At 36.5% G+C, this 25,172-nt stretch overlaps 8 protein-coding genes across 8 annotated transcripts; 4 read left to right on the top strand and 4 right to left on the bottom strand.

Annotated features, from left to right (window-relative positions):
- Positions 1 to 78: 78 nt before the first annotated feature.
- On the top strand, positions 79 to 1,173 carry GCK72_016903 (uncharacterized protein; the record flags this gene model as incomplete). Its single annotated transcript, XM_053731763.1, has 3 exons — positions 79 to 158; positions 208 to 990; positions 1,038 to 1,173. The coding sequence occupies 3 exons, from the start codon at positions 79 to 81 to the stop codon at positions 1,171 to 1,173; spliced, it is 999 nt and encodes a 332-aa protein (XP_053580676.1).
- Positions 1,174 to 1,678: 505 nt separating this feature from the next.
- GCK72_016902 (uncharacterized protein) lies at positions 1,679 to 2,769 on the bottom strand (the record flags this gene model as incomplete). The annotated part of the gene is made up of 3 exons (XM_003104353.2): positions 1,679 to 1,814; positions 1,862 to 2,647; positions 2,690 to 2,769. The coding sequence occupies 3 exons, from the start codon at positions 2,767 to 2,769 to the stop codon at positions 1,679 to 1,681; spliced, it is 1,002 nt and encodes a 333-aa protein (XP_003104401.2).
- A 1,179-nt stretch (positions 2,770 to 3,948) lies between these two features.
- GCK72_016901 (uncharacterized protein) lies at positions 3,949 to 5,134 on the bottom strand (the record flags this gene model as incomplete). Its single annotated transcript, XM_053731762.1, has 3 exons — positions 3,949 to 4,084; positions 4,212 to 4,994; positions 5,046 to 5,134. The coding sequence occupies 3 exons, from the start codon at positions 5,132 to 5,134 to the stop codon at positions 3,949 to 3,951; spliced, it is 1,008 nt and encodes a 335-aa protein (XP_053580675.1).
- Positions 5,135 to 7,628: 2,494 nt separating this feature from the next.
- On the bottom strand, positions 7,629 to 8,826 carry GCK72_016900 (uncharacterized protein; the record flags this gene model as incomplete). The annotated part of the gene is made up of 3 exons (XM_053731761.1): positions 7,629 to 7,764; positions 7,906 to 8,688; positions 8,738 to 8,826. The coding sequence occupies 3 exons, from the start codon at positions 8,824 to 8,826 to the stop codon at positions 7,629 to 7,631; spliced, it is 1,008 nt and encodes a 335-aa protein (XP_053580674.1).
- A 406-nt stretch (positions 8,827 to 9,232) lies between these two features.
- GCK72_016899 (uncharacterized protein) lies at positions 9,233 to 9,638 on the top strand (the record flags this gene model as incomplete). The annotated part of the gene is made up of 2 exons (XM_053731760.1): positions 9,233 to 9,360; positions 9,503 to 9,638. The coding sequence occupies 2 exons, from the start codon at positions 9,233 to 9,235 to the stop codon at positions 9,636 to 9,638; spliced, it is 264 nt and encodes an 87-aa protein (XP_053580673.1).
- Positions 9,639 to 13,217: 3,579 nt separating this feature from the next.
- Positions 13,218 to 14,357, bottom strand: GCK72_016898 (uncharacterized protein; the record flags this gene model as incomplete). The annotated part of the gene is made up of 6 exons (XM_053731759.1): positions 13,218 to 13,375; positions 13,522 to 13,593; positions 13,742 to 13,813; positions 13,959 to 14,030; positions 14,180 to 14,269; positions 14,312 to 14,357. The coding sequence occupies 6 exons, from the start codon at positions 14,355 to 14,357 to the stop codon at positions 13,218 to 13,220; spliced, it is 510 nt and encodes a 169-aa protein (XP_053580672.1).
- An 8,248-nt stretch (positions 14,358 to 22,605) lies between these two features.
- On the top strand, positions 22,606 to 22,944 carry GCK72_016897 (uncharacterized protein; the record flags this gene model as incomplete). The annotated part of the gene is made up of 2 exons (XM_003104411.2): positions 22,606 to 22,689; positions 22,741 to 22,944. 2 exons carry the CDS (start codon positions 22,606 to 22,608, stop codon positions 22,942 to 22,944), a joined length of 288 nt encoding a protein of 95 aa, XP_003104459.2.
- Positions 22,945 to 24,469: 1,525 nt separating this feature from the next.
- GCK72_016896 (uncharacterized protein) lies at positions 24,470 to 24,832 on the top strand (the record flags this gene model as incomplete). The annotated part of the gene is made up of 2 exons (XM_053731758.1): positions 24,470 to 24,550; positions 24,599 to 24,832. The coding sequence occupies 2 exons, from the start codon at positions 24,470 to 24,472 to the stop codon at positions 24,830 to 24,832; spliced, it is 315 nt and encodes a 104-aa protein (XP_053580671.1).
- Between the last annotated feature and the right edge of the window lie 340 nt (positions 24,833 to 25,172).

The following is a 25,172-nucleotide window of genomic DNA, read 5'->3' as shown; positions in this document are numbered from 1 at the left end:
CTCAACATTCCGCTCTCCTATCTCCCTTCTATTCCTACATTTACCTGCAGTAACTTACGATTATTGATTGACTTCAAAATGAGCAAGTCGTTTCCTCTCCTGAAGCTCCCACGTCTTGCTCTAGACGAAATTCTTATCATGATGAGGCCGTTTGAGTTGTAAGTTTTATCAATATTTACATTTTAATGGAATTTCATTCATTTTTAGAATTCAATTCTCGATGACTTCTTCCAAATCAAGAATTATTTTGAAATATTTGCTGAGAGCGAGAGTAAATTTGAAGTATACACTTCTAGTGAACACTTTCAATGAACCGAAAATCACATTGTTTGGATCGGACACGTATTTCGATTGTCAATTGTCTTCAGATAAGTTGAGAACTGGGATAACAGAATATTTCGAGGGTCAAAATGGTTTAAAATGCAATAGGATTTGGGCATATTCTGAGAATGTGATAATGGACTGGATGAGACTGTTCAAGACAGTCATGGAACTGTTTAATTTTCAACGTCATGTCGTTATTCTTTGCCTGGACACATTCCCTGATCAAAAAAAGACGATTATTGACTTTATGAGATCTCAACTGCCATCTGTGAATTATTGTGGGTTTCATGGTAAAATTGTAGCCGATCAAGATGTGGAATACGCTTTGAAGAATATCAATGTCACTAAGTATTTAGATTTTAAATGCAAACTGAGTAATAACTTCAAACTAAAAATATCAAATACTCTTGAGAAGATTACTGTTACCGATGGGAATTGGTTGAATTACAATCAATTGATTCAATTAAAAGCTTATGAACTAGAAATAAAAGGATCTAAAATCACGAATGTGGAACTGAATGCATTTCTGATTAGCTGGATGTTGTCGGAATGCCATCAAAACCTTGTTCGTCTCGAAATTCAAGTCAATGACCCAGAAACACGTGGTGTAATTCTCGATCTTCCTCACGAAATTATGGATAACGATGTGATCAGGAAGGGGAGAACGTAAATGCTTTCCAACTTAATTATTATTCCTAAACACAATTTTTCAGTGTAAAAAATAAAATGTTCCGTTTGCGAGGTGGATTTGATATCAAGAGAAATGATGGAGCAACTGGAACAATTTATTTCAAAATGGACGGTGACCAGTTGATGTTCAACATGATTGTCTTTGTATCATTTGTCTGAAAATTCATGTATCAAACTAAAAATCCTATTTATACCAAGTCTTGCGCATAATATATTGACTATTCTTCCCATTCCTCTTCTTTTTTCCTTTTTCCTTTTTTCCTGCTTCCTTCTTCTCAATCGTTCTCAAAATTTTATTATTTATCATCCCTAATAATATACTAAATCTACTTGCTTGAAATGATGCATTGACTCAGTGAAAAGAGGACAAATCTATAAAACTGTTGAAAACATTCCTCAAATATATCAAAATCGCACAAATTAATTGGGCCATTATGACAATATCTCAAAATTGAGGATAGCGTTCGTAGTAAGAACTTTCCCGATCCATGTTTACATTTTTATTTTTCGAGGTTTAAAGATAAAACTGTTTTAGTTAGACATCCCACTTCAGGCAACAGGAACACGGAACAGAGATATTGCACAGAATTGTAAAAAAATGTTTATTTTGATAGTTCACATCAGAAGACAAATATAAAAATTTGGTATCAATTAGAATACATTCTCAAACGATACACTCAAAAACAATCATTTTTAACATCATTTGGTCACTGTCCATTCTGAAATAAATTGTTCCAGTTGCTCCATCATTTCTCTTGATATCAAATCCACCTCGCATCCGGATAATTTCATTTCTAATACTGAAAATTTGTCTTTAGGAATGAGAATTAATTTGGGAAACACTTACGTTCTGCCCTGTCGGTTCACATCGTTATCTATTCTTTCATGGGGCAGATCAAAAATTGCATCAAGTGTTTCTGGGTCATTGACCGAAATTCCGATATGCACAAGGTCTTGGTGACATTCCGATTGCATCCAGCTAATCAGAAACGCATTCAATTCCACATTCGTGATTTTAGATCCTTTTATCTCCAATTCATAAGCTTTTAATTGAATTAATTGACTGTAATTCAACCAATTCCCATCGGAAACACTAATCCTTACTATATTATTATTCGGTAATTTCAGTTGGAATTGATCACTGAGTTTGCATTGAAATTTTAAATACTTAGGGACTTTGATATTCTTCAAAACGTATTCCACATCTTGATCAGCTACGATTTTTCCATAAAAATGACAGGCATTCACTGATGTCAGTTGAGATCCAATGAAATCAATAATTGATTTATTTTGATCAGAGAATGTGTCCAGGCAAAGAATAACGGCATGTCGTTCAAAATTGAACAGTTCCATGACTATCTGGAACAGTCTCACCCAGTCCATTATCACATTCTCAGAATACATCCAAATCCTGTCGGATTTTCCACCAATATTTTCGAGATATTCTGTTTTCTCACTTCTCAACTTATCGGAAGTGAATCTACAATCGAAAAACGTGTAATCCGGTCCTATCATTGTGATTTTCGGTTCGTTGTCTGTGCTCACTTCTAATTTATACTTCAAGTTTACTCTCGTTCTGAGCAGATATTTCAGAATAATTTTCGACTTTGAGGAAGTCATCGAGAATTGAAATCTAAAAATGAGTGAGATTTTATTGAAATTCAATTCAACTTACAATTCGAAGGGCCTCATCGTTAAAAGAATTTCGTCTAGAGCAAGACGTGGGAGCTTCAGGATGGGAAACGACTTGCTCATTTCTGAAATATCAATAATTGTTGGTTACTGCAGGCAAATGATGGAATAGAAGGGAGATAGGAGGGCAGAGGGTTGCAAAAACGACTGGATGTAAGTAAATGAAGGTATGACAGAGAGAATGTAATACAGAAGACTGAGGAGGCAGTCAAAGTCAATCAATAATCGTTGGTTGCTGCAGGTAAATGTAGGAATAGAAGGGAGATAGGACCACAGAGGGCTGAGAAAAGCAAATGTTTGAGAAGGCTCCTGGTGAGAAGAGGTCTGAAGTGACCACTGACACCTTTTGTCACTATGGGGTGGGACAAATAAGACAAATAATTGACACACAGTGGTGCGAGGCGTAAGGTCCGCAACTAAACGTTTAGAATTTACCGGCCGAGTCGCGTTTTTCATTGAAAAATACGACAAACACACGCTAAACTTGAACTTGGCACTCAGCCAAGTCCTTTTTTGGCACCGTGCCAACCGCTGTGAGACGGAGCGCGTTTACGTGACCTTGCGTTTTGCACCCCTGTGTTGACAAGGGCCTGCTCAGAAATCTCAAAGTATAATAATGTATAAAAACATGCACTAGCAAGAAACAATAATAAAACAATAATAGCCAAACATTTTTAATAGTAGTCGTAGCCCCAGATTTGTCACGGGGGCCGGGCTGAAGTCAAAAATATTCTCGGCCCGGCCCGAATTTTGGGGATATTTCAAACAAATTTGTTAAGAAATGAGTACTCATTTTGGAGTCCGGTTTCAAACTTTAGTGGCTAGTTTCTTCATTTTCACTCATTTTTTCTCTCAAAACAAACAAGATTTTAAAAGTTGAATTTTCATAAAAGTAAATAAGAAACAAACATGTACAACATCATCTGGTCATCGACCATTTCAAAAGAAACTGTGCCGGTTGCTCCATCGTTCCTCTTGATGTCGATTCCTTCTTGTAGCTCAATTATTCCATATTTGACACCGAAAAATCGTTTTTAATAATGTAAATTATTTATTTAACTTACGTTTAATTATTTATTTAACTTACATTTATTAAACGTAATACTGAAAAAAATAACACTTAAGAAAGTGAGGGATCCAATAGATGTATGGTCAGGGGGAATCAACAGATTCCTATAGATAATCTCAATTGTGAAGATTAATAAAAAAAAAGAGAGGGAGGGAGAGAATGAAAAAATTTTTTCAGAAAAGTAATACGAAGACAATCATATTTAACATCAGATGGTCACCGTCCATTTTGAAATAAATTGTACCAGTGACTCCATCGTTTCTCTTGATATTAATTCCACCTCGCATACGGAATACTTCATTTCTAGCACTGAAAATTGTCTTTACAGAGTTGTGTTTCAAGTGTTTCAGAGTTCAAATATACCGTATCCGTATAAGATTTGATTAACAAAAGAAATTCGAACTAGGATTCTTTGGCTTTGATACAAACAACTTACGTTCTGCCATGTCTGATCACGTCAACATTGTTTACTTCATGGGGTAGATTCAAAATGACGTTATATGATTCCGGGTCATTAACTGGAATTCTGAGACGTTCAAGATGTTGATGGGAGTCCATAGACATCCAGCTGAGCAGGAATGTATTCAATTCTAGGTTGGATATAATAGATTTTTTCAACGCTATTTTACAACTTTTGAATTGGATAAATTGGTTGTAATTTAGCCAATCTCCAAAATCAATCGAAATATTTTCGAGAGGCCTATCGATTTTCGCTTGGAATTTATTTGTGAGTCTTGAATGTAACTCTACACTTTCAGTCACATCAACATTTTCCAGAAAATATTCCACATCATCATCTAATTCTTTTTCTCCATTGACTGAACAAGTATTGATTATTGGCATTTGAGATTTAATAAAGTCAATTATTGGTTTGTTCTGATCTGGAAAAGTGTCAGGACGGAAAAAGACCACGCGACGTTTGAAATTGAATAATTCCGATACTGTCTTGAACAGTTTCATCCAGTCACTAATTAGATTTTCCGAATATATCCAAACTCGATCGGCCGTAAAACCATCTCGGGTTACAATATACTCCTCTTTTTTATGTTTCTCTCTTTCAGATGTCATTCTTTGATCAAAGAAAGTCTTTGATATTACAATGGAAACTTTTGGCTCTTCATGTGTATTTACTTCTATGGAATACTTCAAGTTTCCTTTCGTTCTCAAAAAACACTTCATAACAATTTTCGATTTCAAAGAAGCCATTGAGAAATTGATTCTATAAAAAAGAAAATCAATGAGATTATAGAAAATTAGAATTACAACTTACAATTCGAATGGCCTCATCATGATAAAAACTTCATCCAAGACAAGACGGGGTAGACGGAGGATAGGGAACGGTTTCGGAATGTTGTCCATTTTGTAACCAATCAATAACCAAGACAATAGGATGCTAGTAACTGACTAGGGAATGACTCACACAAAGTTTGGAGATACACAACATGATATATCACCGGAAAGCTGACGTTTCCCTGATTCCGGATATATATTCAGTTCTTGCAGTGGCCCTCCCAGTTTTGAGAAATTCGGCTCCAAACGTTGGGAAAAATTTCGTGCTCAAACTTAAGTTGCAGTAGTAAACTCGAACGTATAGGGATACGTGGAAATGGCTTTAAATCTTGAAAAATTGAAAATAAGTCTCCAAAATGAAAGGTGAAAGCGCTGGAAACGAGTTTGAGGCACCTAAATCATATAGTGTAGACCAGAGCTGTGCGGAATTCCTTCCTTCGACTTCCTTCTTCCTTCTTCCGGGCTTTTTTCACTTTTTTATTCCTTCTTCCTTCTTCCCTTTTGAAAAATTTACTTCCTTCTTCCTTCTTCCTTCTTCCCTTTTGAAAAAGTTATTTCCTTCTTCCTTCTTCCTTCTTCCTTTTTGAAAATTTCACTTCCTTCTTCCTTCTTCCTTCTTCCTTCTTCCTTTTCAAAAAATTTTACTTCCGCACAGCTCTGGTGTAGACTTATTTTCAATTTTTCAAATTTTTCAACTTTTAAAGTAATTTCCATGTATACACGAATATCGTAACAAATTAATGGTTGCATTCGGTTTATCTGCGATCATAGAGTTATCAAAACATGATATTGGTATTTGAAAACTGCTTTTTGGCATGTTTTAACAACATTCCGCCAAGATCTATGTTTTTGCGTTTTTCAGTAGTAAACTCGAACGTATAGGGATACGTGGAAATGGCTTTAAATCTTAAAAAATTGAAAATAAGTCTCCAAAATGAAAGGTGAGGCATATATTTGAACATGTATGTGTACTTCACTCAACACGGGAAATTGAATAGACATGGTCCTCCGAGACCTTTTTTTTCGAAAATGGCTACTTTCTGATTTCATGAGTACTGACAATTTTCACGTTTTGATTTTTATCTTCCCAGGTTTCAGTTTTGGTAAGAAGGTCCAGTTAGCTTTTTTGTAGCCCACATCTTCACATTTTCACAACATTTTGAATTTTATGAAATCCTTCAATATGAACAAAGTTACTATGTCTCAAAGTGACTCGACCAAAAAATTTCGAAAAAAATGAAAAATGTTTGCCATTCGCTGGAAACGAGTTTGAGGCACCTAAATCATATAGTGTTGTTCTAGTCTCGGTGAGGCCTATCTTTGGTGAAAACCTCGGCGAGAAACTCGGGTAACACTCAGGGTCATTCCCTTGTTAGAATTCCCAGGGTACTGACATATTAAAAAATCAGCCAAAACGGATTGTTGTCAACTATTTCCCCAAAGACAAAATTGTCGACAACTGAAAGGCTGAATGATGAGCCCCACATGGTTTTCCCCGCAAAACTAGGCTCATCATCGCCTTACTAATCTCTTATTTCAATATTGTTCCAATCTGTTCACTAATTCACTTTATTTATCTCTTTTCAATCACCTGTTATCAGGAATATTCAAATAATTATAATTCAAATTACCGCTCTTAATTCCCTTTTGTCAGTAAACACGCTCTATCGCTCAGCGACTCTCCTCCGCATCAACACTATCTCGTTGCCGGCGGCCGCGACGCGTGTCCGCGTAGCGGTCGACCGCGCATCTTTTATCTCAATCTCGTTCGACGAGAGAGGCACGCTCTCCTACTTTTTGGGTAGAATGCGTGAGAGTGAGAGATTTTTCCGACGAAATAGATCCTTCTAATTTTCCAGGACTATTTCTAGCCATTTTAGCGCGAACTGACGCTAGGAAATTCCTAAAACTCCACCTTTTTGGGCCCTTTAGGCCAATTCAAGCGATCCGCGGTTGTGACCGCTCTTTTGTCTACTATTCGACCCGCGGCACATCCAGCAGGACGCTTCTCTAATATTCAAATTATCTCTCTTAAAATTATCTAAATCTTTCGTAATAAATTGGTCATTGTCTTAAAACTTGTGTTCTGTTGTCGCATCGCTCATCCTCACACTTATAGCCGTTTATTCACACATTTTAGCCAGTTAGGGAAGATTTTCTCAGGAGCGGGTCTGTCTCCGACCGCATTTATGGCCCGCCTCCACACGGATCACTTTGGTTTATGTGTAACATGTCCTTGTTGTAGATATCCAAATATTTCTCTGTGTGTAATGATTTAAAATTCGTTTTAAAAGTTTGTGTCAGAAAACATATGAGAGCTTGTGAAAATGTTAAGTAGGGTATCACAGAGGAGTGACCTTTTTCAACTTTCTTCAGTTTTTTATAACAAGGAGGAGTATGCATTAAAGAATACATTTATTAAGCGTAATACTGAAAAAAAAACAGTAAGAAAGTGAGGGATCCAATAGATGTATGATCAGGGGGAATCAACAGATCTCTATAGAGGATCTCAACAGTGAAGATTAATAAAAAAAGAGAGGGAGGGAGAGAATGAGAAATTTTTTCAGACAAATGATACAAAGACAATCATATTAAACATCAGTTGGTTACCGTCCATTTTGAAATAAATTGTACCAGTGACTCCATCGTTTCTCTTGATATTAATTCCACCTCGCATACGGAATACTTCATTTCTAGCACTGAAAATTGTCTTTACAGGGTGGATAATAAAAAGTTAAAAAAAAACGTTTTCAGAGTTCAAATATACCGTATCCGTATAAGATTTGATTTACAAAAGAAATTCGAACTAGGATTCTTTAGTTTTGATACAAACAACTTACGTTCTGCCATGTCTGATCACGTCAACATTATTTACTTCATGGGGTAGATTCAAAATGACGTTATATGATTCCGGGTCATTAACTGGAATTCTGAGACGTTCAAGATGTTGATGGGAGTCCATAGACATCCAGCTGAGAAGGAATGTATTCAATTCTAGGTTGGTTATACTAGATTTTTTCAACGCTATTTCACAACTTTTGAATTTGATAAATTGGTTGTAATTTAGCCAATCTCCAAAATCAATCGAAATATTTTCGAGAGGCCTATCGATTTTCGCTTGGAATTCATTAGTGAGTCTTGAATGTAACTCTACACTTTCAGTCACATCAACATTTTCCAGAAAATATTCCACATCATCATCATATTCTTTTTCTCCATTGACTGAACAAGTATTGATTATTGGCATTTGAGACTTAATAAAGTCAATTATTGATTTGTTCTGATCTGGAAAAGTGTCAGGACGGAAAAAGACCACGCGACGTTTAAAATTGAATAATTCCGATACTGTCTGGAACAGTTTCATCCAGTCACTAATTAAATTTTCCGAATATATCCAAACTCGATCGGCTGTAAAACCATCTCGGGTTACAATATACTCCTCTTTTTTGTGTTTCTCTCTTTCAGATGTCATTCTTTGATCAAAGAAAGTCTTTGATATTACAATGGAAACTTTTGGCTCTTCGTGTGTATTTACTTCTATGGAATACTTCAAGTTTCCATTCGTTCTCAAAAAACACTTCATAACAATTTTCGATTTCAAAGAAGCCATTGAGAAATTGATTCTGTGAAAAGAAAACAATGAGATCATAGAAAATTAGAATTACAACTTACAATTCGAATGGCCTCATCATGATAAAAACTTCATCTAAGACAAGACGAGGTAGACGGAGTAGAGGGAACGGTTTCGGAATGTTGTCCATTTGAAAATCAATCAATAACCAAGACGACTCGATGCTAGTAACTGAAGGTAAGACAGAGAGAATGTAGTGCAGAAGACTGAGGAGGCCTCCTACAAAGAGGCTCATGGAGAGAAGAGATCTGGGAAGGTCATTGGAACCAATTGTCACAATTTGAGTAGTCAAATGAGATGGAATGTGTGGGAACTACAAAGATGAGTCTGTTTGTAGTTTTTGTAGTTTCAAAATGATGAGAAAGTCAAAATTGATAACAAAAGAAACTGATTGGATGAATTGCGATGATCCATCTGCTCAACTGAAATTTCGCATCAACCTTATTAACATGGCACAGTACCCTCACAGACATAGTGCACCGTTGAAAAAATCTAGTATAACCAACCTAGAATTGAATACATTCCTTCTCAGCTGGATGTCTATGGACTCCCATCAACATCTTGAACGTCTCAGAATTCCAGTTAAAGACCCGGAATCATATAACGTCATTTTGAATCTACCCCATGAAGTAAATAATGTTGACGTGATCAGACATGGCAGAACGTAAGTTGTTTGTATCAAAACTAAAGAATCCTAGTTCGAATTTCTTTTGTAAATCAAATCTTATACGGATACGGTATATTTGAACTCTGAAAACGTTTTTTTTAAAACTTTTTATTATCCACCCTGTAAAGACAATTTTCAGTGCTAGAAATGAAGTATTCCGTATGCGAGGTGGAATTAATATCAAGAGAAACGATGGAGTCACTGGTACAATTTATTTCAAAATGGACGGTAACCAACTGATGTTTAATATGATTGTCTTTGTATCATTTGTCTGAAAAAATTTCTCATTCTCTCCCTCCCTCTCTTTTTTTATTAATCTTCACTGTTGAGATCCTCTATAGAGATCTGTTGATTCCCCCTGACCATACATCTATTGGATCCCTCACTTTCTTACTGTTTTTTTTTTCAGTATTACGTTTAATAAATGTATTCTTTAATGCATACTCCTCCTTGTTATAAAAAACTGAAGAAAGTTGAAAAAGGTCACTCCTCTGTGATACCCTACTCAACATTTTCACAAGCTCTCATATGTTTTCTGACACAAACTTTTAAAACGAATTTCAAATCATCACACACAGAAAAATATTTGGATATCTACAACAAGGACATGTTGTAGATATCCAAATATTTGGTCGAGTCACTTGAGACATAGTAACTTTGTTCAATTTAAAGGTTTTCATAAAATTTAAAGTGCTGTAAAAAGGTGAAGATGTGGGCTACAAAAATGCTAACTGGACCTTCTTACCAAAACTGAAACCTGGGAAGATACAAATCAAAACGTGAAAATTGTCAGTACTCATGAATTCAGAAAGTGGTCATTTTCGAAAAAAAGGTCTTGGCGGACCATTAGATTCCCCGTGTTAAGTAAATTACATATACATGTTCAAATATATGGCTCACCTTTCATTTTGGAGACTTATTTTCAATTTTTCGACTTTTAAAGTAATTTCCATGTATACACGAATATCGTAAAAAATTAATGGTTGCATTCGGTTTATCTGGGATCATAGAGTTATCAAAACATGATATTGGTTTTTGAAAACTGTGTTTTGACATGTTTTAACAACATTCCGCCAAGATCTATGTTTTTGCGTTTTTCAGTAGTAAACTCGAACGTATAGGGATACGTGGAAATGGCTTTAAATCTTAAAAAATTGAAAATAAGTCTCCAAAATGAAAGGTGAGGCATATATTTGAACATGTATGTGTACTTCACTCAACACGGGAAATTGAATAGACATGGTCCTCCGAGACCTTTTTTTTCGAAAATGGCTACTTTCTGATTTCATGAGTACTGACAATTTTCACGTTTTGATTTTTATCTTCCCAGGTTTCAGTTTTGGTAAAATAGTTCAGATAGCTTTTTTGTAGCCCACATCTTCACATTTTCACAACATTTTGAATTTTATGAAATCCTTCAATATGAACAAAGTTACTATGTCTCAAAGTGACTCGACCAAAAAATTTCGAAAAAAATGAAAAATGTTTGCCATTCGCTTGAAACGAGTTTGTTGCACCTAAATCATATAGTGTTGTTCTAGTCTCGGTGAGGCCTATCTTTGGTGAAAACCTCGGCGAGAAACTGGGGTCACACTCAGGGTCATTTCCTTGTAAGAATTTTATATTATACCCAATTAGGCGTCATTTCTGACATTTTAAGAAACTTTACAAAAATTCATACGTACAGAGCAAAAAAATTAAATTAAAATGAAAAAAAAAACGTTAATTTTGGGAATCTTGAAAATGCTCATTTTTGCACTGAGAAGCCACAAAAACGTGAATAACTCTTTCGTGAGATTTGAAATTAGCGCAAAATTTTGGTTCTAGTGATATATGTCTCGACCTGTAACTCCATCTCGCCTCGGGATCCTTCCCTAGTCAGAAAATTTTTTTTCTTTAGTTTTTTTCACTTAAAAAGGACTTTTTCATATAAAAATGTTGAAAAAATCGTTTTTAAGCGAAAAACTAAAGAAAAACCATTATCTACAGAAGTCAGCGAAGAGATAATTAATCTTTTATTTAGTTTTTAAAATAGACGTACGCGAAAATGCGTGAAAAGAGAAAGACACGTGTCAGGTTTATGAATCGTGGAAAATGCTTTAATAATATTTATCAAGCGGAGGAATGTGGTAAGTGCAAAAAGCTTTTTTTTCAGATCATACGGATTTTGCTGGGAGAAATTATAGTTATTAGCTGATTAGAGTAACTATTCAAGTCAATGGACTTTATACAAGGTAGTTATTTGGAGATCACACTTATAACAACCGCGCTCCATCGAGATCTTATTTTTTTCTATTTACGCCTGTATCGATAGAACGCGGTTGAAAAAGCCTCACTGTGTTATTAGCACGGCACACTTCTTTCAACCGCGCTCTACCGAAACCCAAGAAAATAATGTACAAAATTGAGAAACTCGTAGAAAAAGAGACATTTTTCAAGAGGCTTTTTTGGTGAAGCGCAGTTGTCAAAACGGTGCCGACCTAATAGTACCCAACTTTTTTTCTTCAAAGAGATTAGTGAATTTCAGTTTTTCCAGATGCTACCGTATTCATCGTCGTAATTGTCGTAGTTGTTATCTGTATTTAGTTCCAAATGGTGATGTGTCCTGTGTTACATCCAATAAACAAATCCTGTGAGTGACTCATTTTTCCCAGATGCTGCTCTCTCTTTTTCAGATCTCTAATACTTCAAGCTACAGTAGTTGTCGATGTTATGAGGGATGGATTCGATCAAATTACTGTGAGTGAAGAAAATCCTAGACCTACTTCCATTGTTCCCGCGGGTTATTGTGAGAGGACAGTCTAGGAGACATTGTGGATATTAGCGGAGACGCAGACACACGCCTATTCTGTGCTAAAAATCAATAAGATTCTGAAAACCTGTGACCTTTTTTATCCACTCTCCCAATTACTCGACACTTTTGAATATCAAGTATTCCAACGCTACAGTTTTAACAATCGCGCTCTACCGACCCTGAGTGAGAGACAGTTTTCCAGCGGATTACTGTGGAGAGTGTTTTGATCCTTTTCCTGTCTTCCAGCTCTTATCAAGTGTCACCAATCAGATGTATTATCAAGATGTCTCCAATTTCAACAGTTCCTCATTTTCTTAATTATCACTTTTCTGTTTTCCCGGAATTGCCAAATTAAAAATTATCCCACGTACAGTTAACAGAATAAATAAGAGAAGTGAGTGATTTTTCTTTAATTTTCAGATCAAAAATTGAAGCCAGCGAAGAGAAAATGACGATTAGACGAGGCGATAGGAGGAAAAATGACGGGACGGCCGATTTAAAAGACGAAAAATTTATTTCTAGAAGTTTTTCTGCAGAAATACCTTTTAGAATAGAACGATTTTGATGAAAACCCCATTTTTAAGAGCGAAAATCTATCAATGAGTGCGATAACTAGAGTAGAATTGAGAAATTTTACTAAATAAATGCTTTTCACGTTTTTGTGGCTGAAAATCTGAAATTTCAGATTGCTGGAGAAGTGAATCAAGTCATCAGATGATAATTCTGCTTCTGAAACACTTTCTTACACTAGTTATACTCAAAAAAGATTGAAACTAATCCTCGCTGGCTTCTAGAAGACATTTTCGGCTGACGCTCTCCAAAAAAATCAAAAAAAAATTGACAATTGACTGAAAAATGAGTCTATTTTTCGACTTTTCTTGAAAAAATTTATATCCAAAAGGTGTAATATCATTCGAAATGAATCTCTGACAGAAGAGAAAGATTATAGGAATTAGCATTTGAAAAGAAGAGCAAGATTACGGGAATGAACAGTTAGATAACAGAACAAAAAATATATTGAAGGGTTCGAGAGAAAAGGAAAGAAAGGCCGAGATTTTATTTACGGGTGGCACTCTTTGATGTGGTCGTCGTAAGAATCGACATGCTTCTTGCAATGACTACAGTATTTACGAGTCTCCTTTCGACTTTTGAATTCATCGGAAGTCGATTGAGAGTTCTCAACAGAATTCAATGGCGGCGCTGGTGCGACAATCTCTTCTGAAAACAATCATTGTTTCTTTCTGAATTATTCCTCATAATCCTCAATTATAGAATTTTTCAATGAGAAAAATCCGAGTTTTGGAGGAAAATGAGTGAATACTGATTTGAAACACATCAATAAACGTTAAATTCTTAAAAAATACCTCCGGGTTGGACCAAAATTGGCGGTGAGAGCATTCGTGGCGGTGCTGGAGCGGCTGGAGCGACAAGATCTGCTGAAAACAATTATTGTTTTTTCCTGAATTATTCCTCATAATCCTCAATTATAGAATTTTTCATTGAGAAAAATCCGAGTTTTGGAGGAAAATGAGTGAATACTAAATCGAAACACATCAATAAACGTTAAATTCTTTAAAAAAATACCTCCGGGTTGTCCGAAATTCGGCGGTGAGAGCATCCTTGGCGGTGCTGGAGCGGCTGGAGCGGCAATCTCTGCTGAAAACAATCATTGTTTCTTTCTGAATTTTTCCTCATAATCCTCAATTATAGAATTTTTCATTGAGAAAAATCCGAGTTTTGGAGGAAAATGAGTGAATACTGATTCGAAACACATCAATAAACGTTAAATTCTTAAAAATACCTCCGGGATGTCCGACATTCGGCGGTGAGAGCATCCTTGGCGGTGCTGGAGCGGCTGGAGCGGCAATCTCTGCTGAAAACAATCTTTGTTTTTTCCTGAATTATTCCTCATAATCCTCAATTATAGAATTTTTCAATGAGAAAAACCCGAGTTTTGGAGGAAAATGAGTGAATAGTGATTCGAAACACATCAATAAACGTTAAATTCTTTAAAAAAAATACCTCCGGGTTGGACCACAATTGGTGGTGAATTGATTGGTGGCATCCGTGGCTGTGGCGGTGCTGGTGGTGGACGAATGAAACGGTGAAATGCTGAAAACATATTTTCATTCGGAAAAATGTTTCAAAACTCACGAGAATTTACTGAGTGATTGAATCCTGCGTTCTCGTCGTTCGCCATACCTGAAAATTCTCACTAAATTCTAATTTTTTTGATTATGACTCAGATTTTCACAAAGTAGAAAACAGTGACGAAAAACTAACACAAACATTTTTATACAAGAACTAGAAAATGCATGTTTTGGAAACAACTCAACTAGTCTTCACAACGCCCTTTGGCCGTCTCTTCTGAAAATTTATTTTTCAATTTAAAATTGTAAAGAAAATTTCAGCTTAAAATTTTAAAGAAAATCATCATTTTAAGAAGAAAAATCGCCGCGAAAAAAGGAAAAAAGAGTTTCGAAATCAAATTTAACTCGTATTTCCTTCCTCTACAGTAGCCCATGTCGAGGGTCTCGCAGCGATTGAAGAAAGCGCGGCGCTTTGAATTCGATTTTTTTCTCCGCGCTAAAACGATTTCTCTGGGTTAAAAAACAATCAACAGGATAAAGAAGAGAGGTTAGTCTTTTTTCTTTAATTTTCAGATCAAAAAATGAAGCCAGAGAAGAGAAAGGGATGATTAGACGAGGCGAGAGGAGGAGAAATGACGGGACGGCCGATTTGAGTAAAGAAAAATTATATTTCTAGAAGTTTTTCCGAAGAAACACCTTTCAAAATAGAAATATTTTGACAAAAACACAAATATTGACAGAAATTCTATCATTGAGAACAATAACCGGAGAAGAAATTAGGAAATTTTACTAAATAAATGCTTTTCATGTTATTTTGCTGAAAATCTGAAATTTCAGATTGCTGGAGAAGTGAATCGTGTCATCAGATGATAATTCTGCTTCTAAAATACTTTCTATCATTAGAAATACTCAAAAAGATTGAAACTAATCCTCGCTGGCTTTTAGAAGACATTTTCGGCTGAAGCTCTTAAAAAAATTCGAAAAAAGTGACAATTTTTAGAAAAATGAGACTATTTTTTGACTTTTCTTGAAACAATTTATATTCAAAAGATGTATTAGCATTTGAAATCTCTTCGAGCAAGTTTTGGTCATTCAGATTCTTCACTGGAATCCGCGAATTCGGTGAGACGACGTCATCACGTCATCAACACGCCGCCCGTCGTCAAATCGATCGATTCTCAGCAAATTTTTGAGCAGATGAGCAAAGAAGAGCAAGATTATGAGAATGAGCAGCTAATTAACTTGACAAAAACTATATTAAAGCATTCTGACAAGTTAAGAAATGTTGAATTACTTTCAGAGACACCGGGAAACAACCGACGGCGACGGGGGCGACGAGCTTCAGGAAATTGGCTGGAATCGGACAGAATTGGAGATGTCGGACAAGAAGATTAGATGAAACAGAGAGTTTAGAACCTAAAACTGTTGTTGCTCGCTAAAATGTTTTGAAGAAATCACGAGAAAACCAATTTTTATCACAAAAATTGGAGAAAACCGAAAATAATGAAAAATTAGCGTTTTTGGTGATGAAAATGCTTGTAACTCGGTTAAAAATCATCGAAATTTGTTAATTTTTTTTGTAAAATTATCAGAAAGATATGGCCAATGTTTACATTTAAGTAATCCCACTGATGAGACAGTCTGGCGCCTGCCATTTCGAACAGTTAATTGAGCCAAGCCAAAATTTTGAGAAAATTCTGTTTTTCGCAAAATTTTTTCAATTTTTATGAGAAATAGTATGCCAATCCTTATTCATAGGAAAGTAAACCTAGTTTAAAAGGTTTTTTCATTAATAAATTTCAGGAGGAAACACTTTTTTCAAGTTTTTTTCGAAAAAAAAATTTTTGTCATAAAATTTTTTTTTCGATTTTTTTCGAACTTTCGAAACTTTTTGAAGGAAAAAGAGATGGAATCGTCTTTATATTTGGCAAACTTTTGAGAACCATCTTTTCTTTTTCAAATTAAAGCAGAAACTAAGAGATTAAGAAGCTTTAGATCTCATTTTGTGATGGCGAAACGAGGAAGAATCGATTTTCAGTGCTTTCCTCGTTTTGAGATAATGATTTGTTCCAGATATGCAAAATATGACAGTTTTAAAACTGAATTGACATAGAAAACGTCTTAAAATTGTACGGGATGCATGAAATAGTCAAAAACGAAACGATGCGGATCCACTGGATCATCAGGAAGAAAAAAAACATTGCTTGGGAACAAGGCCGATGACGGATTGGTTCGTAACTCGGCGGAAACTTCAAATTTTTTTGAAGTTTTTGAGTGTAAATTCAAGCTTTAACTGTATTTCAGCTTTTTAAAAACATAACATTGCTGTATCTGTTCATCTGTTCACGCTGGACCCTCCAGAGCATGCAAGTCAAACAAACCGGCGCGCCACAGCAACTTTTTGAGTTACCGCAAGCAGGTGAACAGATACAACAATATTATGTTTTCAGTAAGCTGAAACACAGTTAAAGCTTGAATTCACACTCAAAAACGTTAGAAAAATTTGAAGTTTCCGCCGAGTTACGAGCCAATCCGTCATCGGACTCGTTCCCAAGCGATGTTTTTTCTTCCTGATGATTCAGTGGATCCGCATCGTTTCGTTTTTGACTATTTCATGCATCCCGTACAATTTTAAGAAGTTTTCTATGTCATTTCAGTTTTAAAACTGTCGTATCTTGCTTATCTGAAACAAATCATTACCTCAAAACGCGGAAAGCACTGAAAATCGATTCTTCCTCGTTTCGCCATCACAAAATGAGATCTAAAGCTTCTAAATCTCTTAGTTTCTGCTATAATTTTAAAAAGAAAAGATGATTCTCAAAAGTTTGCCAAATATGAAAACGATTCCATCTCCTTTTCCTTTAAAAAATTTCGAAAATTCGAAAAAATTCGAAAAAAAAAATTTGTGACAAAAAATTTTTTTCGGAAAAAACTAGAAAAAAGTGTTTCCTGCTGAAATTTATTATTGAATAAACCTTTTAAAGCAGATTGAGTTTCCTATGAATAAGGATTTGCATATTATTTCTCATAAAAGTTGAAAATATTTTGCGAAAAACAGAATTTGCTCAAAATTTTGGCTTTGCTCAATTAACTTTTCGAAATGGCAGGCGCCAGACTGTCTCATCAGTGGGATTACTTAAATATAAACATTGGCCATATCTTTCTAATCATTTTACAAAAAAAATTAACAAATTTCGATGAATTTTGACCGAGTTACAAGCATTTTCATCACCAAAAACGCTAAGTTTTCAGTTTTTTTTCGATTTTTTAAGATAAAAATTGATTTTCTCGTGATTTCTTCAAAATATTTTAGCGAGCAGCAACAGTGTTAGGTTTTAAACTCTCTGTTTCATCTAATCTTCTTGTCCGACATCTCCAATTCTGTTCGATTTCAGCCAATTTCGTGAAGCCCGTCGTCCCCCGTCGCCGTCGGTTGTTTCCCGGTGTCTCTGAAAGTAATTCAACATTTCTTAACTTGTCAGAATGCTTTAATTTAGTTTTTGTCAAGTTAATTAGCTGCTCATTCTCATAATCTTGCTCTTCTTTGCTCATCTGCTCAATAATTCGCTAAGAATCGATCGATTTGACGACGGGCGGCGTGATGATGACGTGATGATGAATGATGACGTCGTCTCACCGAATTAGCGGATTCCAGTGAGGAATCGGATGACCAAAACGTGCTCTAAGACATTTCAAATTCTAATACATCTTTTGAATATAAATTGTTTCAAGAAAAGTCAAAAAATAGTCTCATTTTTCTAGAAATTGTCACTTTTTTCAAATTTTTTGGAGAGCTTTAACCGAAAATGTCTTCTAGAAGCCAGCTAGGTTTAGTTTCAATCTTTTTGAGTATTTCTAATGATAGAAAGTATTTTAGAAGCAGAATTATCATCTGATGACACGATTCACTTCTCCAGCAATCTGAAATTTCAGATTTTCAGCCACAAAACATGAAAAGCATCTATTTAGTAAAATTTCTCAATTTCTACTCTAGTTATCGCACTCATTGGTAGATTTTCTCTCTTAAAAATGGGGTTTTCATCAAAATCGTTCTATTCTAAAAGGTATTTCTTCGGAAAAACTTCTAGAAGTATAATTTTTCATTCCTAAAATCGGCCGTCCCGTCATTTTTTCTCCTATCGCCTTTTCTACTCTCTGCTTTCTCTTCTCTGGCTCTAGTTTTTGATCTGAAAATTAAAGAAAAAAGACTCACCTCTCTTCTTTATCCTGTTGACTGTACGTGGGATAATTTTTAATTTGGCGATTCCGGGAACACATAGAGAAGTGATAATTTAAAAAAAAGAGGAATTGTTAGAACTGGATGGTGACTCTCGATGAGAGCTGGAAGACAGAAAAAGGATCATAACACTCTCTACAGTAATCCGCTGGAAAACTGTCTCTCACTCAGGGTCGGTAGAGCGCGATTGTTAAAACTGTAGCATGGGCATACTTGATAATAAAAAGTGTCGAGAAATTGGAGAGTGGATAAAAAAGGTCACAGGTTTTCAGAATCTTATTGATTCTTAGCACAGAATAGGCGTGTGTCTGCGTCTCCGCTAATATCCTCAATGTCTCCCGTTTCACAATAACCCGCGAGAATAATAGAAGTAGGTCTAGGATTTTCTTCACTCACAGTATTTAGCTCATTCGAATCTGTCCTTCACAACTTCGACGACTGCTGTAGCTTGAAGAATTGGAGATCTGAAAAAAAGAGCAGCACCTGGAAAATTGACACACTCACAGGATTTATTTGTTGCATGTAACACAGGACACATCACCATTTGGAACTAGATACAGATAACAATTACGACAATTACGACGATGAATACGGTAGCATCATGAAAAACTGAAATTCACGGCACCGTTCTTACAACTGCGCTCCACCGAAATCCCCTTGAAAAATGTCTCTTTTTCTCCGAGTCTCTCAATTTCGTACACTATTTTCTTGGGTTTCGGTAGAGCGCGGTTGAAAGAAGCGTGCAGTGCTAATAAAACAGTGAGGAATTTTCAACCACGCTCTATCGAAGCAGGTGAAAATAGAAAAAAATAGAAGGTTTCAATAGAGCGCGGTTGTTGAAAGTGTGATCTGCAAATAACGGGGATAAGGAAAATGATATGACCTACCTTTCAAAAAGCCCATTTTTCTAATCAGCTAATAAATTTAATTTTTCCGAGCAAAATCCGTATGATCTGAAAAAAGGAGAACATTTTTTCACCCATCACACATTTCTTCGCTTGATAAATATTATTAAAACAGTTTCCACGATTCATAAATCTTCCACGTGTCGTTTTCTTCGTTTTTATCCCCGTTGACCCTTCCACGCGTCTTCACGTACGTCTATTTTGAAAGAATAAATAAAATATTAATTTTCTCTTCATTGACTACTGTAGATTCTGGGAAGCAGAAGAGAAGTAGTTTTTATAAGAATTGACTCAGAATTTTGCAGATAAAAGACCAAAATGTAAATCTTGGGAAGATCTACAGTACCGCTCAATAGGATACCAACTTTGGCCGTTTTCAGTGGAAATTGTCCAAATTTGAGAGGGTTTTACGGTATGACAGATTGTCCCACAAAGTAAGTTATGCATAAACTTTACAGAACAAATGTAGAGCTCCATTTTTGTAGTTGACAACTTTTTTGTACGGACACTACCTAGAGTTTTATAGTCATTTTAAGACTAACCGCACTATTTTCCACTGAAATGGGTCAATTTGAGGGAGAGATTACTTTGTCGAGATGTAACTTGCTAGGGAGTGTCCAAACAAAAGAGGTGTCAACTACAAAAATAGAGTTCTATTCTTGGTCTGTTCGATCCTATAAAAAGTTATTTTGTGGGACAGTCAGTTTCACCATGACACACTCTCAAAGTTGGACATTTTCTACTGTAAAAAGCAAAACTAATTGTAAGTTATGCGCATCAAAGTGTCATCTTGACGTAATGTGCTGAAAAATATACCAAAGTGTAGATCTTGAGAAGATCTAAGTCGCGGGACAAATGTCGAATCGTCAATAGGTCGGACTAAAATGATTTTTTAAAATAATTTCCTCGTTCATCGTAGCCGGCGGCACATTGACAATATTGCAGTAGGTCACAGACATAGAACTCGCCGAGATCTACATTTTGGTATATTTTTAAGCTCAGAATACTCCATTTGAAGCGAGTTGCGTGTCAGCCCAAATTACAGATTTCAGGCGCTTTCAAGTCTGGAATCATCTCACAAGGGAAGTCTTTGGAGACGCCACTTTCAAACGGCCTATAAATTTGGTCATAGGTATTTTCGACCCCGGGGATTCCATTTCTGAAGTCAAAACTTACTAAATGTCCCTGCAAACCGAGTTATGAGCTTTCAAACTTTTCATATGGTTAAGCCTGTTCACACGGAATTCCAAATCGGCCGCAATACGCCACCGCGCGGTTTCATCTGTGTTCCCCTGCGGTTTACCTGTGCTTGTACGTTACAAAAATGAAAATAATTTGCGTACACTACTTGTCGATTTGGAATTCCATTTGAAAAGGTTAAACAATATAAAAAGTTTGAGAGCTCATAACTCGGCTCAGAGAGACATTTTTTTCGACTGCAGAAATGCAATCCCCGTAGTCGAAAGTACTCATGACCAAATTTATAGATCGTTTGAAAGTGGCGTCTCCAAAGACTCCCTTGTCAGACAAATTTTCTATCCAGTCAGATTTCATTTAAAAATTCTTCAGTTTGAAGCTTGACATGATGTTCATCCTCTTCCGATCCCCTGAACTTAAACAATATATAATTTTGTACAAACAGTATCTTCTCTTGCCACGTCACCAACCCACATTCCAATACCAATTCCCATCAAAGCAGCACCCGATTAATCTGGAAAAGAAGAGCGGTTAGTGAAAAAGACGCCCCCTCGATGACTATCTTCTTATCCCTTCCGCACAGCTAGTACCCAATGTTGTGCAAATATATTGTCTTCACACTTGTTCTTTTAATCGAGACCCCGACAACCAGAAGACGTCTGCCGATGATGATGGTGGCAGAGGGAAGGTGAGAAATAGTGTGATCTTGGAGGGTACAGAGAGATGACTCGAGTCATCATAATATTTCTGCCAGACGGATGGGAGGTGTGAGTAACAGAAAGAAGGAGAGAGAGTGACGATATGCGGAGATAGTTAGACATGAAGAAGTCAACTTATGAGAGGAGATTGAAAAGCGGGCTAAGAGCGTCATAAGGCAGGACTTTCGGTGATTTTCTGGAGCTGAAATAGCAGAAAATCGAATTTTTTGATGACAATTTTTCGAATCAAAACGCGTCAAAGGCGCCCCAGATCGGAGAGTTTCAGTGATTTTTGGGTTCAAAATTGCTGAAATAACGCGTCAAAGATGCGCCAGCAGTAAGTTTAGAGGGTTTTTATGGTTCTATGAGAGTAAAATGTGATTTTTGAGTCAAGAATTGAAAAAATTGAATTTTTGATAGCGAAAACTTCTGAAACTGCAGTTAACCTCTCTTACAAGAAAAGTCCTCTCCAAAAAACTCAAGAATTTGTCCCCTGATACTCCGGAGTGCGTAGAATCCGAATCTGAAATAAAATTCTGATGAATCCTTCTGTGAGCCGAGTTATGGCCTGTTCCGTGCCGCCGAATTGTCTATTACCGTTTTTTCTAACCATCGGTGGGGCAGGACAGTTGTGATTCTGAATAATACACTTTCTATGAAATTTTTAGTTTTAAAATCGCTTCAGAATTTTAAGCTGAAAATTTGACATGATTTTTTTCGAGAGTCCAAGAGTCTGGAATCCGGAATCACAAATTCTGTAACAACGACAACATCAGAACGCAGACTTTTTTAAAGACTATTTTCATACGGTTTCTGACAAAAATTTCAGATTTAAGCAACACTTGAGAAGTCTTTAAAAAGTTGATGCGCCATGAGCCAATCTGCTTCAAAACTGAGCATGGAATTGTTGTGCCATTCATTTTGAGGTTTCAGAATCAAGAATCTAAAATTTCTCATTTAAAAAACTCAAATCCTGATCTCTGAACCCAGAATGAACTCCTGAGAATCGGAACAAAAAAACAAAAATGAACAAAAAATTTCCAAAACTTCAGAACACAAAATTCTTGAATCTTTGCTGACATTCCACCTATTTATATATCCCAGATGCTCTTCTCTTGACAATACCATCAACATTGATGCACTGGTCCCCTCCTCTCCTTTGCCACCAGCTCTTGACTCCGCCCCTTTTCCTTCTTCTCCTAACTATCCGCAGTATCTGAATGACCCCTCAGTCACTCATAGTCTTGTTCTTTGCTTTCCCTTTACTCCCTCGGTTTCCAAAAATCGCCTTATTCCAGAATCTTCTCCCTCCTCTTTCAATATGACCGAAATCCCCGATTTCTGTGATGACATTATCGTCGTCTTCGCCGCTGTCTTGAACGAGGACATCAAAATTAACCAGTTGGTATGTAGATCACGCTGGAAATCTCATCAAATAAATCTATAATTTCCTCAGAACACACTGCTCGAAGCAGCGCAGCCGACTAGCTGGGCACCTAACATTGCAATGCTCATGGCTGTCATGGAGGACCGCCCGGTCGAGGCTCTTCGTATTGGTGGGGATCATGAGTTTGATGGAGTGCAGAATGTGATTGCCGGGATTCTGTTGGAGTGTGCTATGGAGATGATCAAGGGAGAGGAGGATAAGGAGAACCGCTAGTGGTTAGTAAGATGGCGGGGGAGACGGAAGGAGGCATAACTTTCTTGAAAATAGGAGTCTGGGAACGCTAAATACTGCAAATCCAAGTTCTTGAAATTTTCTACTAGATGAGATAATTTTGACCTGAGTAATTTGCAATTGAAAGCCTGAAAAAACTATCCTGAGCGGATGGTGCCTGAGACGTGTAGTAATGTGAGCTATTCGACCTCTAAAAACGGGAGACATCATAACTTTTTTGAAAATATGAGTTGAACATCGCTCAATATACAAAATTGAAGATTTGGAATATGAAGATGCAGTTAAAAACAAATAATTTGTAGTTAGGAGCCTGAAAAACGTCTCGGAAATGAGGGTCAGAAAAACGGGTAGGTAGATTGAGACCCATTCGCCGCAGGAGGCATAACTTTTTTGAAAATAGGAGTCTGGAGAAGGTAAATATACGAAATTGAAGCTCTTCAAATTTTCTACAAGATAAAAAAAATTGAAAACTAAGAATTGTGTAATTGAAAGCCTGATAAAGCAACCCGGAAAGGATAATCCAAGTGTTGCGTAGTGGTGTTAGGTTATTGGAGCCCGTAGACCCCGGTGGCATAATTTTCTTGAAAATCAGAGTTTTGCGACTTTGAATGTACCAAATTATAGCTCTTGAAATGTTCTACAAGATGAAATAGTCAAAAATTGATTAGTTTTTGATCCAAAAGGGCTTGGAGTTCAAAACATTTTCTACAAAATGAAAAAAAAAACAACAACAAAAGTCCGTTTGACACCGGAAAACCTGACTGGGCACTATACTGCTCCCACGCCTTTCGAGTATGTAAAATGAAACGGCTGATATCTTTCCTGGAAACAGAAATCTAATGCTTTCATAATCTTTCTAGAGACAAGAAGAAAATAACAACAAAACTCAATTTTTGGCTAGAAACCAAAAAATTGGACTAATTGAGCTAATAGGTTGAAAAGGTTGATAACTTTCTTGAAAATAGTAGTCTAGAAACGGTAAATATACCATATTGAAGCTTTTATCATTCTCTACAAGATTGTTTTTATCCAACCCACACACTCACAAAACTATGTTATTTTTCAGAATCCATCGTGAAGAAGCGAACATCATCGTCACCATCGAAATAAATCTACCGCTTCTACAGCCATCAACATATCATATCTATATTACTACGATATTAAATTACAACGAGATTTTAAACGTTTTTTTTTCAATTTTATATAGTTTCCAGTTACTTTTGTTGTATTGTTCAAATCACCTTGTTGATTTTTGTTTTATATTTAAGTTTTGTTGAAATCTTCTGTAATCAATAAAATCCCATTTTTAAATTTAAAAAACCGTGTTTCTTCTGACTCATACAGTCCCCCCCCCCTCCATTCGTTCCGCACGCCTCTTTCGCCCTCTTTCTCACTCTCCATTTTCCCCCTTTTTCCACTTTTCAACTTTTTTTTCTAGAGTTTCTTGTTAACTTTGACCTTTTTTAGAATTTTCCAGGTGATTCAGAATTTCCAGACGCACCACATTATGGAGGCTAACCCAAAGCGCTCAATTTTCGTCTATCTGATGGCTTACGCTCTCAAAGGAGAAATATCTCTCCACGATTTTGTAAGAGTCTTTCTCTCTCACCGTCACCTAACTTCCAACTAATATCAGAAAACCCAAATCGCAACTATCGCCACTGTTGGCCCATGGCGTCCGCATATCCAGATGGTCGTCGCGATTCTCGAGAACCGCCCGATGGATGTGCTCCGTATCGGAGGGAATCATGAGTTTGTGGTGGAGGAGGAGAGAATGGTGGCGGAGATTTTGGTGTGTTGTGCGGCGGAATTGATTCGGGAGGAATGGGATAAGGAGAAGAAGGAGAAGGAGGAGAACGGTAGGTTTTGAAGCGGGATGGGCTCTACAGAACCGCTACGCAAGCACGCGACGCAGCTCCCTCACACTCAAAGTGACTATCTTGGTGTTCAGGACCACCAACTTGATAAGCAAATGCTATAACCGCGACGCGTCAGACAGGCGACGCGGCTCCCTCAATTTGTTGCGCTAACTGTGAAACCACCAAACCACCATTCTGGCCGCACTATTCTAGCATACTGTATTACTAGACAAATTTCTTTGATGTGAAAAGATGTAGCCTGGGAGCCAGAACCGCGGTGCTCTCGGACAGTTTATTACTGTAACAATTCTGGCTCTACGGCTCCAAGTTACTGTACAACAAAGAAAGTCT

This window comes from Caenorhabditis remanei, chromosome V (assembly GCF_010183535.1).
Source record: "Caenorhabditis remanei strain PX506 chromosome V, whole genome shotgun sequence".
NCBI lineage: Eukaryota > Metazoa > Nematoda > Chromadorea > Rhabditida > Rhabditidae > Caenorhabditis > Caenorhabditis remanei.
Note: the sequence above shows the minus strand (reverse complement) of the source record. Positions and strands in the feature narration are given on the sequence as shown.